Raw genomic sequence first — 14,406 nt, forward strand, 5'->3', positions numbered from 1 at the left:
CGGGGTGCTGCCCAAGGGCTCTCTGCAGCGGCAGCAACCAGGAAGACCTGTGCCGCCCCTTCCGGGAGCTTCAGTGCACCAGGGTTCCAGATGGTCTTTGGCTTTTTCCTCTGGCGTCCAAGATGTGTGTGCAGGGAGCAGTCTCTTCTGGTTTCCCAGGCTTGTCTGCCTCTCTGAAGGTTTAGCTCTCCCTCCCACGGGATTTGGGTGCAGAGAACTGTTTATCCGGTCTGTTTCTTTCAGGTTCCGGCGGTGTCTCAGGCAGGTGTCCTGCCTCTCCTGGGCCCTCCCCCACGGGAGCCCAGAGGCCTTATACAGTTTCCTCTTGTGCCAGGGATGTGGGCAGGGGTGAGCAGTGTTGGTGGTCTCTTCCGCTCTGCAGCCTCAGGAGTGCCCACCTGACCAGGCGGTTGGGTCTCTCTCTCACCGGGTCTGGGAGCAGAGAGCTGCTGCGGGCCGGGATCCGCGGGTGTCTAGTTTCCTTTTTGTTGCTGTGACAAAGCACTATGACCAAAGGCAACTTAAGGAAGTGGGAACTTACTTTGGCTTGTGATTGCAAAGGCACAAGAATCTATCACAGTGCGGAGGCATGGTAGCAGGAGTCAGAAGCTGAGAATTCATATCTTGAACCACAAACATGAGACAAGCCAGCAAACAGGAAGTAGAGTGAGGCTACAGAATCTCATAGCACACCCTCCAGCAAGGCTGCCCCAGATTCCCAAACAGCACCAATAGTTGGGAACCAAGTGTTGAAATGCCTGGGCCTATGGAGAAGATGTCTTTCATTTCTACCACCACAGTGGTCCTAACAGGCTCCCCAAAAAATTTCCAATAGCTGTGCTCCTCCATGTACTGGAGGGGCACAGAACAATTTTGTCCAGAGACTTATTGACTGACAATATCATTTCCTCTTTAAATAGAGGAGAACGGCTTTAAGATGCTTATATTGTGGTCTTAGCATTGTCCCCCTATTAAATGAAATAGGGGAAAAAGTTAAAACTAGAGCTAAAAGGGGAGTGGGAACATAGTCTCAGTTTAGTCACACATTCCGTGTTTTCCACCCACTCCCCTTAGAAAAGATGCTTAGCAGACACTTATGGAGATGTTTTCTTAAAGGAATTTTAGTAGATCTAGAAGACCCCTGCTTTTTCAAGTAGAAGAGACTGCTTGATTGTGCCTGCAACTCTGTGAGGAAGAAGATGGCAATGCTATGACTCACTTGAACTCATTTCAGGTCCTTCCTCACTGCAATCCTGTCGTTATTGGACTTGTTGCCTTTTTCTGTCAAATCTAGGATCAGTGAAAATGCTCACTGACAAAGGCATGTGCACACACACATTTAGTCCCCATTTTATTCATACGAATTAAGAGATCTTGCATGAGTAATCTACCTGACTGATTTTTACCTGTAAGTCCACAAAGGAGACAGGTATCTTCCCCCTGACCACTTACCCCAAATCCACACAAACACACAACATGCAAACAGCTCATCTAAAGCTTGTGGGTGTGTGTGTTTGTGTTCACATGTGCCCACAAGCGTGCACACACATGTGTGGTGCTGGCACTTGAACACTGAGCCATACTCATGATGAGCAAGAGTGAAGCATTAAGCTATCTTTTGGAGAGAAAGAAGGGGGAGGAAGGGAGGGAGAGGGGGAGAGAGAAGCTGTCAGTTCCACAATTTTTTTCCCTACCCAAAAAAGGTCTTTCCACACCAACCTATGTCCAGTCCCTCAGGGAAGATTACTGGCCTTTAAAAATAGATTAAAAAGCAGGTTTACAAAACAGAAGTGAAAGCAACTACAACCTCTTCTCACTTGTGAAATGATCGACTCTACCACATAATCTGCCACATGAGAGTACTACATTTTTAATTATTTTATTTATTCTATGTGTATAAATATTTTGCCCAAATGCATGTCTGTGTACTACAACTGTACCTGGATTCCAGGGACATCCAAATTGCCTAGAGCTGGAGTTGCAGATTGTTGTGGGCCAAGAGTAACAGAGCCACCTCCCCAGGATTACTAGATTTAATTACAGACAAGACTGCACCCAGCTGCTGTAGCCAAGGCATTGCGAGAAAGTGAGAGCTCATGCTTTCAATGGCCGCCATATTAAGTCTCTGGCTCTGAAATAGGAAATACTATTTGCAACTGTCACCTAGAAAAGTGTCTCAAGTTCTGATACTTCCTAAAGGCCTTTCCGTTAGGAGCTATTCTTTTGTTGGAGAAGTTGGTTGGAGTAAGGCACAAAGTCAGCACTCAAGAGTGAAGAAATCCCACAAAGAACTTTGTCAGGAATCACCAAGTTTGGATGAATTAGACATGGTTAATCTGTTAAAGGGTTTTGGTGGCACTGGTGATATTTGAGTAGTAGAGTGCTTGTGTAACATGAGTGTGACTTTGGGTACGTCTCAGCACATGCACACACATGCGAGGGTACACACACACACACACACACACACACACACACACACACACACACACACATTTAAGTGAGCTATCCACATCTTTCCCAGGAGATGGAAAATATAAAGATATTTATCTGTTTCTTTGTGGGCTTACAGGCAAAACCTGTAGCCAGGTAGTCTGGTCTTTATTAAGAACCCCTTTTTAAATCTCTGACTCTAGGGTGGTCAGCTTTTACAGGAGCCTTGTTTGAGCAAATGTTTTGGTATGATCAACTGGCAGAGCTCTTCTGACCCCTGGAGCAGCAGGACTAGCGTGAAAGTCATAGTGTTTATGCATCAGGTGAGAGACTGATGGACACAGGTTAGAGGATTTCAGGAGCCTGGCTACTGTCACTCTCTTTTCTCACTTATTCCAGAGCTTCCACTTCATTTGCCTGGCTAGTGGCCAGGGACTAAGTGACCTGTCTAGACAGACTGGCCGGATCACTTCCCAGGAACTCTAAGGGTTCTGAGCTGCACTGCTACTTGGTTCAGTCTCAAACTCCTCCCCTCCACCCAGGCCAAAGGTGTAAAGTAGGCAGCAGAAATGTTTCCTTCAGGTTCTCTGCAGTGGGATCAGAGCTTTTTGGAAAAGAAGCAGGGATTCTGAAGGAGCTCTTCAGGGGGTGAGATGGGAAATCAGAAAGTCAAGTATGCTACATATTAACAGAAATATGTTTTTCTTAGAAACTGTATCTAGCTGACTGAGAAAACTTAAACAGCTATGTAGGAAAGAATAAAAGCTTTAGAATATTGGAGGGAGGGAAACACAAACTATGTGGCCTATATTACTAGATCACTTCCTCAACAGCTCCAAAGTAGACGTTTGAAGAAACAACATAGACATGTTAGCATCAATTTAGTTTTTTTGCCATAGAAACAGCTAATACACAGTTCATTTGACCATGTGTAAAGTTTTTTTTGTTTTCTGCTAAGATCTGTGTAGACCTATATAAATGCCTGATCATTTTCAAAGAGGCACTTTCATCATTTTTGTAGTCTTGGCATAAATATCCTCCTTAAGCATCTTCCTTTTCCCCATTCCCCACTTTTCTTGGCTTGGTCCCCAAGCTATGGTTAAGGTGACCTGAGCCCTTTGTTTATGCTGCATCTGCACAGATCTACTCCACAGTAGACAACGAACTTCAAGTACAAATGAGCCAGAGATATTTTCTTTTATATGACAATCATAATTCTACAGAAATGTGTTACTTATCCACATGTGGTAATGTACACCTTTAATCTCACCACTCACGTGGCAAAAGCAGGTGGATATCTGTGAGTTCAAGGGTAGTGAGGTCTACGGAGTGGTTTCTAGGACAGCTAGGCTACATAGTAAGACCATGACTCAAAAGCAAACAAAAAAAAATGTCTTACTTAAAAAAGACAAGCTTGTATTATTCCTAGCTTAGATGATAAGATTCCAATTAGAAGAAAAAAATGGCAAGTGTAATCTCACCTACATCTACAAAGCTAGTTTGAACATGACATTTGGACTATTAACCTGCAGGGTTGCTTATTTCAATGCCCAGTGTAATCATTGGTTATAGTTAACTATTACAGAGCAAAGGGAATATTCCTGTGCTCAACAAAATAACATACCGACATGAATTTGGCAAGCAACATTTGTGGGTCTAGCAAATAGTTCACTGTAAGGTTGTAGGCCCTACATCCACCCCAACACAGGGCATGCCACAGGGAAGGCAGAACAGGGGGGAGTTTGACTGTGCTTGTCCCATGCTGAGCTGGGCTGGTGCTAGGCTGTAGGAGAGCTCCTAAGCACTACTTGGGGTGGGAAAGTACAGTCTGAGGCACAGGACAGCAGGAGCTGGTCAGGGGTCCACAGATTCTCAGGCTCTGGGACAGCCAGGCATAGCTGAGAGCCATGGAAAAGCTGAGAACAGAGTTGGGGGCCTGAGGGCTATGTCTAGCCTGGGGGTGAGGGTTGAGGGTGAGGAGTTTCTGCTGATCCCACAGTGATTGTCCTTGGCTCAGTAGGCAGCAGCTTGGTGGTGGTCGTGGCTGGAGATTAGCCAGCAGCTCTGTAGGCAAAGGTCTTCTCCATGGCTCCCCAAGGCAGATCCTGATGAAAAGAGACAGTCAGTGGTTCCAAATCATTTATTGCCTTGGTAGAAAGTGGATAAGTAAAACCGTACCTCACTTCTTAGGGTGGGCCTGAGATTAAATACCTTTTAAGGGAGAAATTTCTGGGAAGGAAAGCTTATTGGCTGCTCTCTGGACCTCTAGGTACCTCATTAGAATGGAGATCTTTGTCTTGTCCCTACATCTGAGATGTTAGGGATGCCTCATCTACATGTGGGGGGTTTGGGGCATTAGTTTTACATGATTGATGGCCACAACTTTATGGTGGAGGGTGGCAGATGGTAACAGGGGCCTGGTGCTTGGGAGCAGGTGAAGCTCCTACCACCCCTTCAAGATCTCTGGGGCTTCTAGCCTTAACTCAACCAAGGATCAGGCTACCTTTCACAGTACAGCACAATACACCATGTATCTTGATTTGTATAATAGAAAATATGAAATGAATGGTGTTGTTAGATAGCTGAAATAGATGGTGAGGGAGAACAGTGGTTTTAGGGAACTCACAGGAAAGGCTAGGCTGGGTTTAAAGTATAAAGCAAGAACAATGAGACAAAAGCTATTGTCGTGGGCTGCCATTGCCATGAAGAGCAGAAGTACAAATTGTATGTATTTTATTAGTGTATAGAGGTGTGTCTGAGACTAGGGTGTTAGACAGAAGCAAGCCCCTACTAGACTATGACAAAGAAAATATTTGACAGATGAGAACTTGGATGTCTTGCTCAGAACATATGCTTTCCTATTTTCCCCATCATTCTCTGAAGTCTTACAAGAATTTGTCCTTCACCGGGCAGATGGCTCGTCTTCCAAGTAGCTAATATTTAAATAGCTATGATCCTGAGATGGCCAAGCAAACACTCCAAAACCACGCATTTGTAATATTTTAATTGCAAATATATCTTAGTCCTTGTTTCTTGGCAAAGGTGTTTGATAAAATTTCTAACATCAATTAGGGATTGGCAACGAATGTTCTTCAGGCTTAAAAAGACACAGTCATCTACTGGAAAGCGGCAGAATCTCCAGGCAGCAAACCTTTGGCAGAGTCATGTAGAATACATTTTAGTCTATGTGCCCAGGGGCTGTAGATGCCATTCAGCTTGACCTAACTCCCTCACTAAGCTGGGAGCTGTTCAGTAATCCCATAACAGTAGCCAAAAGAGAAATAACATTGCACTGTAGGATGTTAATTTTACTTCCAGAGACAGGTGTGTTGGATTGTGGGATTCTGGACCGTGTGGTATTAGAATCATATTGCCCAAATTCACTTGATGGTAAAAATCATTTGGCATCAGGATGACCCACCTCATCTTTTGATCAGTACACTTGGACAGTGCTGTATGCTGAGAAGGAAAAGGATAGCATATCAAAGATGAAGTATTTTGTATTTGTACTTGTAATGGAAGTCTACTGAAACAATAGAACATATGCTGAGGACACGGAACCTTAGATTATTGTGGTCACATTTTTTACCACCTCCCACTCCCTTACCTGTGGTACTTTGTAATACCTACCTCTCCCCACACTTGCCCAGTGACCACTGCCATCCCCCAATCCATGGTACGCAGGAGAACTTCCTCTCATCACTCCAACGCAAATGCCAGTACTGCTCTCCCTTCTTCTGGGGTTGGCAGAGGAAAGATTGAGACCAAGTGCATGCACTCTGCATCAGTTGGTGGGAACGTAATCACATAGCATCTCTGAACCGAGAATATTGCTCCTTCTGCACATGCACAAAGGGAGGGACTCCGGGTCCCAGACATGCTCACACGGAAGTGCGTTTGTTTTGGAAACACCTTTCCACCTTGATGGCCGTGATACTCCACCAAGGAAAGAGTGATGCACCCTCCAATCAGGGATGGTGCAAAGTGTATGGGGAGCTGTGTCTGGAGCCAACAGTGGAATATCAAGACTATCCGTGCTGAGCTGCAGACTACAACCCCTGGGCACATGTGAAGGCTTGCAGTCAGCCAGCAAACATCCCCATGCCAGAAAGAGTGCAGATAGCACCAGATGACTTTAAAATATTGGAACTTGAAAGCTGCCCTAGAAGAAAGCGGAATGTTTTCTCTTTCAGTATCTTCAACACCACTTATATCCTGGCTTTTAGAACAAGGGGCCTCAGATATTATTTCCCATTGAACCTATAAAGTATGTTTCCATCTGGAGTAAACATTTATAAAACATAAAGATTACCCAGCCATGAGAATTTGGATTCACTAGCCATGTAACACTTCTCAAACATAATTGTGAAAACAATAAAAATATTCTGAAGTTCCATTTTCTCTAGTCCTACCCACAAAATGTTCTCATCAAGTCTCTATGAACCCCCAAATCTGTTTTTATAAGAAACTCAGACCATTCTACCACAGTTGGTTCTCAGGCCATCTGTGAGAGATTCTGAATGCTCAGGAGCATAAGTACTGGAGCCAGGAAGACAGTGTGTGTGTGTGTGTGTGTGTGTGTGTGTGTGTGTGTGTGTGTCTACATGCCACAGCACACATGTGGCATGCAAGAGGCCAACTTGCAGGAATCAGTTCTCTCTTTCTTCTCTGTGAGTTCCAGAGATTAAACGAAGGTCATGGGGCTTGGTAGTAAGCACTTTAACCCTCTGTGCCAGCTCAGTAGCATGAGTGGGTATGTCTCTTTAAACCTTAACTTTTCTGTATTTTTGCCATTTTTGAAATATAAAACAATATCTAAAAAGAACGCGAGAGACTAAGTGTGCGAAAGAAAGCAAAAGACCTGTAACAATTGGGTGAGTCCCTTAGGACTCTACTTACAAAACTAGTGCTTCAGTGTCCAGGACAGAGGAGCTGCTCAGTAAGTTGAATTCAGGCCCAGAGCAACCTTCAAAAGGACCATCTCTGCCCCATACTCAAAGGGACCAACAGCCAGCCCCCTTTGTCTCGTTTAGGAGCGGATTACTTACAACTCAGGCGAAGGGCATCAGCTCAGAGGCTAGTGGGCTACTGCACAGTTTACTGAATACTGAGTGTGCCCTCTAGTGTCCACATTTCTCAGCTTTATCTCGGAAAATATGGATCAAGAAGATCTATGTTTATATCAAAACTGAAATTCTCCTGAGATGATTTAGTAAAAATGTTGTTAGTCTTCTTTGATTATGATGTAAATATAGACAAAAAATAAATTATCCTCTTATCTATAATGTTCATGTTTAATGCCACACACCAAATACGCTTGTCCACATTATATAAAAATCAAGTACAGCAAAGCAGCCTTCTTAGAGCGAGGATATCTTACACTTCCAGTCTTAGGAAGCTGGCTATGGTTAGGGGAGATGGATATGTGGGTCCTGCTGTGATCGGCACATAGGTACTAATAAACCCAGCTCCTGTGGAGTCCTTAGGCCTCATTTCATAATATTCTAATTTGCATAGGGCTTGAAACAGTGGAAAAAATGGTCATTTTTCTCTTTCAAGTGGCAAGTAGCAAAGAGATGTCCTCATACAGGGCCAGAGACTTCATAGTAATCACTCATCCTTGGTAGTTAGTATTTCCTCCCACATCCACGGTATCTCCCTCAATAACTTATGTCAGCAGACTCTAGAGCTCATGGGAAAGGAATGCAAGGGTTCCGCATCACACACCCAAAAACCCCACTCCTCAGCTTCACCTCGACTAGAGCACCATCTTCACCATGCCGCCTCTCATTCTGTATTCACTTCCAGATCATTACAGAAACAACAGTTCAGTTTGGGCTCCAGGAACACTAATTCATCTGCAGTGCTGACACTGTCCAGAAATCCTTTACTTCATCCAGCACCGGGAAGTCAACTTTTCCCCACCCCTGTAAATTGCATGTAGAGCCATTTTTCTCTGGATCAAATACTGTGTGCTGTGATCTTCTTAACTTGATTTCCACAGGTCATTCTAAATGGTGAAATTGAGGCATTCTGTGGAGGCGCCATCATTAATGAAAAATGGATTGTAACTGCTGCCCACTGTCTTAAACCTGGTGATAAAATTGAGGTTGTTGCTGGTAAGTAAAACATACATAATCATTGGCAATGTTTGATGAATGGTGGACATATCGTATTGTATAAATGTCCAACAGGATTGTTACTGAGCAAAGTGGGCAAATGGGAGAGGGGCCATAATTCCAAATCCTAACTTATTCCACCTTCCAAGCCCCATAATTCTTCTTGTGAAAACATAAAGCATAGTAAAATGATTTATTTTGTGTATCAACTTCCCCACCCACTATATTAAATCATTGAGACTTGGTTGCTAATGATCAGCGAAGCCAAACAGACTGGGGACCATGTGAAATGCATTTATGTAGAAGACTATAAACTACAAGATTTGTTTTCAACAGGTGAACATAATATTGATGAGAAGGAAGACACAGAACAAAGGAGAAATGTGATTCGAACTATCCCTCATCACCAGTACAATGCAACTATTAATAAGTATAGTCATGACATTGCCTTGCTGGAACTGGATAAACCTTTAATACTAAACAGCTATGTAACACCTATCTGTGTTGCCAATAAGGAATATACAAATATCTTCCTCAAGTTTGGTTCTGGTTATGTGAGTGGCTGGGGGAAAGTCTTCAACAAAGGGAGACAGGCTTCCATTCTTCAGTACCTTAGAGTTCCACTGGTTGACCGAGCCACATGCCTTAGGTCCACAAAATTCAGCATCTATAACAACATGTTCTGTGCAGGTTACCGTGAAGGAGGCAAAGATTCATGTGAAGGAGATAGTGGGGGACCCCATGTTACTGAAGTAGAAGGGACAAGTTTCTTAACTGGCATTATTAGCTGGGGTGAAGAATGTGCAATGAAAGGCAAATATGGAATATATACTAAGGTTTCCAGGTATGTCAACTGGATTAAGGAAAAAACAAAGCTAACTTAATGAAAAACCTAATTCCAAAGGCAATTCGCTGGGATTGAACATGGATGATTCCTTTGCAAACTAGTCTTTGCACTGTTTGCTAAACTTCAATACATATGCTCTATAAATACTGATTTTTCTCTGTGCAGGGGACAAGCCCATGTAGGATCTATATTGTATTAGATTAAGTAGGTTAGCAAATATAATCGCTAAAGAAATACTTTAGTAAGAGATTAACCAGTTCTGCAAGCCCAGTCCTTATTAAAATTTTAAAATTAGAAAGTGTAGCTCCCCATGTTGCCCATAAGACATGATGGTTCTTGATGTAGAGATGTACCCAATTCTCCCTCCTTGGTATCAGTTCATATTTTAGATCTTCCTCACCTCTCTCAAATTTATTGGTTTTCTGTCCAGAATCTTTAGCTCGTTTAAGGCCAGAAGAAAACAGGAACAACTGATACATTAAAACTCATCAAAAGCATGACTTCCTCTCTTGATTTTCCCGAATCCTGTATCTTTTTCAACTCCCAATCCACAAATCACTGTCCCGTCCATCATTCTCACCCTCTAGTTCTCCATCAGCTTTGAAAGAGGAAGAGGTGTGAGTTCCAGGACAGTCAGGAGTACAGAGAAATCCTGTCTTGAAAGAAAAAAGAAAGAGAGGGGCAGGGAGGAAGGAAGGAAGGAAGAAGGAAGGAAGGAAGAAGGAAGGAGAGAAAGAATGATTAATTTAGTCATATTGGTATATATATATAAACACCACTAATCTTACTTGTAACAACCACTTATTTCTCTGAAGTAAATACCTTTACCTTGATAGATTTCGGGCTATTAACATAAAGTTACTGGAAAAGGAGTTGGGAAAACATATGCAAAATTACTTTTAAAACTGTTTCAGCCAGTTTTGAACCTCGAACCAGCTGAGCTTTCTAGAAACACTTCAACGGTTTATCTTCGGCTTTCTCCAGTGCCAACCACCCTAAGTCGTCTCTCACAGCAGGCCCCAGGATGCAAGAGTAAATGGCGAACTGAATTGCCCAGTTCTGGTTTTCTGCTCCCCAGTGAACTGTGTTATCATAATTAACATTGTTATGCTGAATTTTCTAGAGGGGTGCTGACCACCTGACCCATTTTTCATCTGTGATTTGATGAACTGGCATTTTAATACTTTTCTGGATCTTTGTATGAACTTGTTTGGAATTGACCCAGTCACCTCACACTTAATGATGTATAAATCGTTTGAACCCCTTGTCACTGTCACCTGTCCCCACCATACAATATCCTACTTTATTACTGCTGACTCTATTAACGTTCCACTACTTACTGCCTCTTTTGTCTTGCAAAAAGTATCAATAAACATCTATCCAAATTGCTCCAACTGTTTCTGGTTAAATCATTTAGAGGGGATCCTGAAGAAGACAATTAACAAATCCCTGAAAAGAATGTGTCTGATGAGCTGTGACTCTGAATTTATACTCTTATGTCCCAAAACTTCATGCAGGGAGCAATGCCCCAAATCTTCACTGCTCTGACTGTGCTTATGGCCTTGGATAACTCACAACCCATTTGAGGAATTAGCATCTCCATTGTATAATGAGAGATTCTAAGGAGACACTATTGGAAGACCTTTGATGTTAAGAATACAGAGGTTTTTATTCTTCATTCCCCCTTTCAACAAATACTCAGAGAGGTCCCCTGTGTAATGCCACCAAAAAAATGCTGAGTACATATGTTTTGATTTGGAAAATTTTACAAAAATGTCTGTATATCATCAGAGCCTACTACACTATGAAATAGCAATTGCTCAATAAATGTTAGCTGGAACTAGAAAGATGGCTCAGCAGTTAAAAGCATTGGCTGTAGCACTTGCTTCTTGTCAATGACCCAGGTCCAATTTCCAGCTCCGTATCAGCAGGCTCACAGCCATTTGTAACTGCAGGAGTTTTGATGCTCCCATCTGACCTCCATTTCTGCACATGAGGTGGTGCACATACAGACAAGCAGGGACACACACACACACACACACACACACACACACACGAATAAAAATACTTATTTTTTAGGTTAGGTGAGTTGGAGTTCATGTTTGTTTCAGAATAGCAATTGAGCATCCTGAAAAGGGACCATACTTACATTTAAAAATGTTCCTGTTGGCCCGGAAACTGGGAAAGGAAATAACACTCGAAATGTAAATAAGAAATACTCAAGTTAATAAAAAAAAAAAAGAAAAGAAAAAAATGTTCCTGAAATTGAAGCCTCAGAAACAAACCAGAGCAATAAGTTCTGTTATCTTTGGCTAAAGGAGATGAAGTGAGATTAGCCACTCTAAGTGACAAGTCTGCATTTAAGGAGAAAGCTAGTTCATGCATGAAGCGTCTTACTTCAAATCTGAATAACTAAAGCTCTATGACCCCAGTGCTCGGTTGGAAAAAAAAGTTACTGATCATGTTGTCATGGAGACAACCTCTTACAAAAGCAGCAATGGTGAACTGCCCTCACCCTTCAAACCATTAGCCTTCCCTGTGGCACAGAGAGAAACTTCTAAGCTTCTCAGCCTCTGAGCCATAATTACCCTTTCTCCTATGAGTTTAAAAATGACTGAATCCATTCTGAGCCATCTGTGACATGTTGCCACTAGTAAACATGGAGGCCTTTAAGCACACCTATGAGCCAGTAGTATCAGAGCCAAGGCCTCACTGGATTTTGCTTACTGCGCTTGCAGTCACTGAATGCATTAGCCATTAGTACATTCTAAATTGTTGTAGCTACTTAACCTAAACAGGCTGAAATATGCTGGTATAATACTGGAAGTGACAGAATAAAATAGAATTCTTGCTGAGTGAAGGAAAGTGTAATAATACCTTGATGTTGAAATCTGAGTGCTTTTAGTTCTTTGGAATAGTAGTTGCTTTATGGTGTCAGAGAGTGGTCTGATTTTCTCTGCCAAGGGGAAAAGAAAGGGTACTCTCCTGAACACAACCATTTACAAACAGCCTCCTTATAAACTCTTCATAATTTTAGCCTAAGATTATCAAAGATGCAAGGCCCACTAAACACCATCCAGTCCATTGCCCTTTTACAAATGAGGATGCAGAGGTCAAGAGAAGCCTGGCCCAGGTAACACAATGACAGAGCTCAGAAGGAAGCTGAGATCTCCAACCCTACACTGTGAGCACAGCACTTTCAACTAGAGTGTGTCCTTGCCACTGTCCATCTTTTTAAAGCAGCCAGGGCTATCTGCATTGACGGAAATATATTCAAAATGTCTGGGAGTGAAAGCTGCCTCATTCTGATGAATAGTCCTTTGAGTGGAAAACACATGATAAAATCAAGAGCTGCAGGTAGCCTAGAAGGCAGAGTGGCAGCCAAATAAACTGGAGCAGGAGTGTGTGGCTCATAGCAGGCACTCAGTAAACACATGGATAATAAACCGTCAGTACTAGTGTCTGGCCTTTATCCCAACTGTGAGCACCAGGCCTTCCAGATGTGACATTTGACTTGTAAAGGATGCTGCTCGGTGTCATCTGGCACACAACCACTCCAGCAGCATAATATTTTCTTCTTTGCAACCATGCTGGGGAAGACCTGTGCACCACCAGCAGAATGCAGGCTACTGCAGTAGCTGTTGTAGGGCTTAAGGAGGTCTTCAAAGGCCCACGGGAACTAGGAGTCTAACCATGTGGCACAACTCTGCACGCCAGGAAAACATTACAGCTGCTGACAGGCCTGTCTGGGGAAAGCAATCAGAAATTAGAGTGCACTCTTTTTCAATGTGAGGTTTATGCCATGTACAAATCTCAGTTATAGCCACAAACATCTAAAGTGCTCTGTAAACCTTAGAGGCTGTTGAAGAATTTGTAGCAGGGGAAAAAAAGACTGTGGGAACCCTGGGAACACATTCTTTCCAACCATTCCACATCCATAGATCTGTCTCCTCCTTTCCTCCCACAGTTTCAAGCAGACTTTTTTCATCCTGTCCTTTGGAGGTTTTAGTTAATCATGACTTCTAATAAAGGTAAAGGGGGCAGACTCATTCATTCTAAAATCTACAAAGAAACAACAGTAACTGAAATGGGGTCAAGATACTTTCTCTACACCTCACAGACTAAGGTAGAGCTCTTTAAATCTGGCCCAATTGGCTCACTGTAGTTCAAAGCAACCCTTTTGGGTGAGAAGTAGGTGACAGAATAAGGGACATTCCTGCTTCTAAACAATTGTATTCAAAAAGTTGCTTCACTGGCAGCAAGATGGCTGACTGAATAAAGGCAACTGCTGCCCAGCCTGACCACCGGAATTCCATCCCCAAAACCAACATGGTGGAAGGAGAGGACCAACTCCCACAATTCAACCTCTACACACACACCATGGCATGAACACAAATCTTCCCAAATAAACATAATTTTGAAAAATTAAAGGAGCTTCAGTGCAATGTGAAACTTAAATTTCCCAATCTATAAAGTCATGTGAATTTACAGTAAATCTTAAACTTTTAGAGTGATGGCAGATCTGTCCCTTTGATATAATTTGCTTGCTGAACTCATTAGGATTAAAAAAAAAGACCCACACTTAGCACACATTTTAATAAACATCCCTCTGTACATAAAAATATTTTCTTCTTTAACTCTATTAAAAAATTAAACACACATTTTTATGAGGCTGTACTGACTGGTTCTGTGTGTCTACTTGACACAAGCTGTAGCTATCACAGAGAAAGGAGCCTCCCTTGAGGAAATGCCTCCATGAGATCCAGCTGTAAGGCATTTTCTAAACTAGTGGTTAAGGGAGCCCAGCCCATGGTGGGTGGTGCTGTCCCTGGGCTGGTAGTCTTGGGTTTCTATAAGAAAACAAGCTGAGCAAGCCAGTGGAAGCAAGGCAGTAAGAAACATCCCTCCGTGGCCTCTGCTTCAGCTCCTGCTTCCTGACCTGCTTGAGTTCCAGTTCTGACTTCCTTTGGTGATGAACAGCAATGTGGAAGTGTAAGCTGAATAAACCCT

The 14,406-nt window shown here is 42.7% G+C and overlaps 1 protein-coding gene across 1 annotated transcript in view; it reads left to right on the plus strand.

Annotated features, from left to right (window-relative positions):
* F9 (coagulation factor IX) overlaps nt 1-10,785 on the plus strand; it is a 42,689-nt gene extending 31,904 nt beyond the window's left edge. The window contains 2 exon segments of the mRNA NM_031540.1: nt 8,435-8,549; nt 8,886-10,785. Of these exon segments, the coding sequence (NP_113728.1) occupies nt 8,435-8,549; nt 8,886-9,433 (663 nt within the window). The 3' untranslated portion in view covers nt 9,434-10,785.
* The last annotated feature ends 3,621 nt before the right edge of the window (nt 10,786-14,406 follow it).

Source organism: Rattus norvegicus, chromosome X, assembly GCF_021556685.1.
Source record: "Rattus norvegicus strain SHRSP/BbbUtx chromosome X, alternate assembly SHRSP_T2T, whole genome shotgun sequence".
NCBI lineage: Eukaryota > Metazoa > Chordata > Mammalia > Rodentia > Muridae > Rattus > Rattus norvegicus.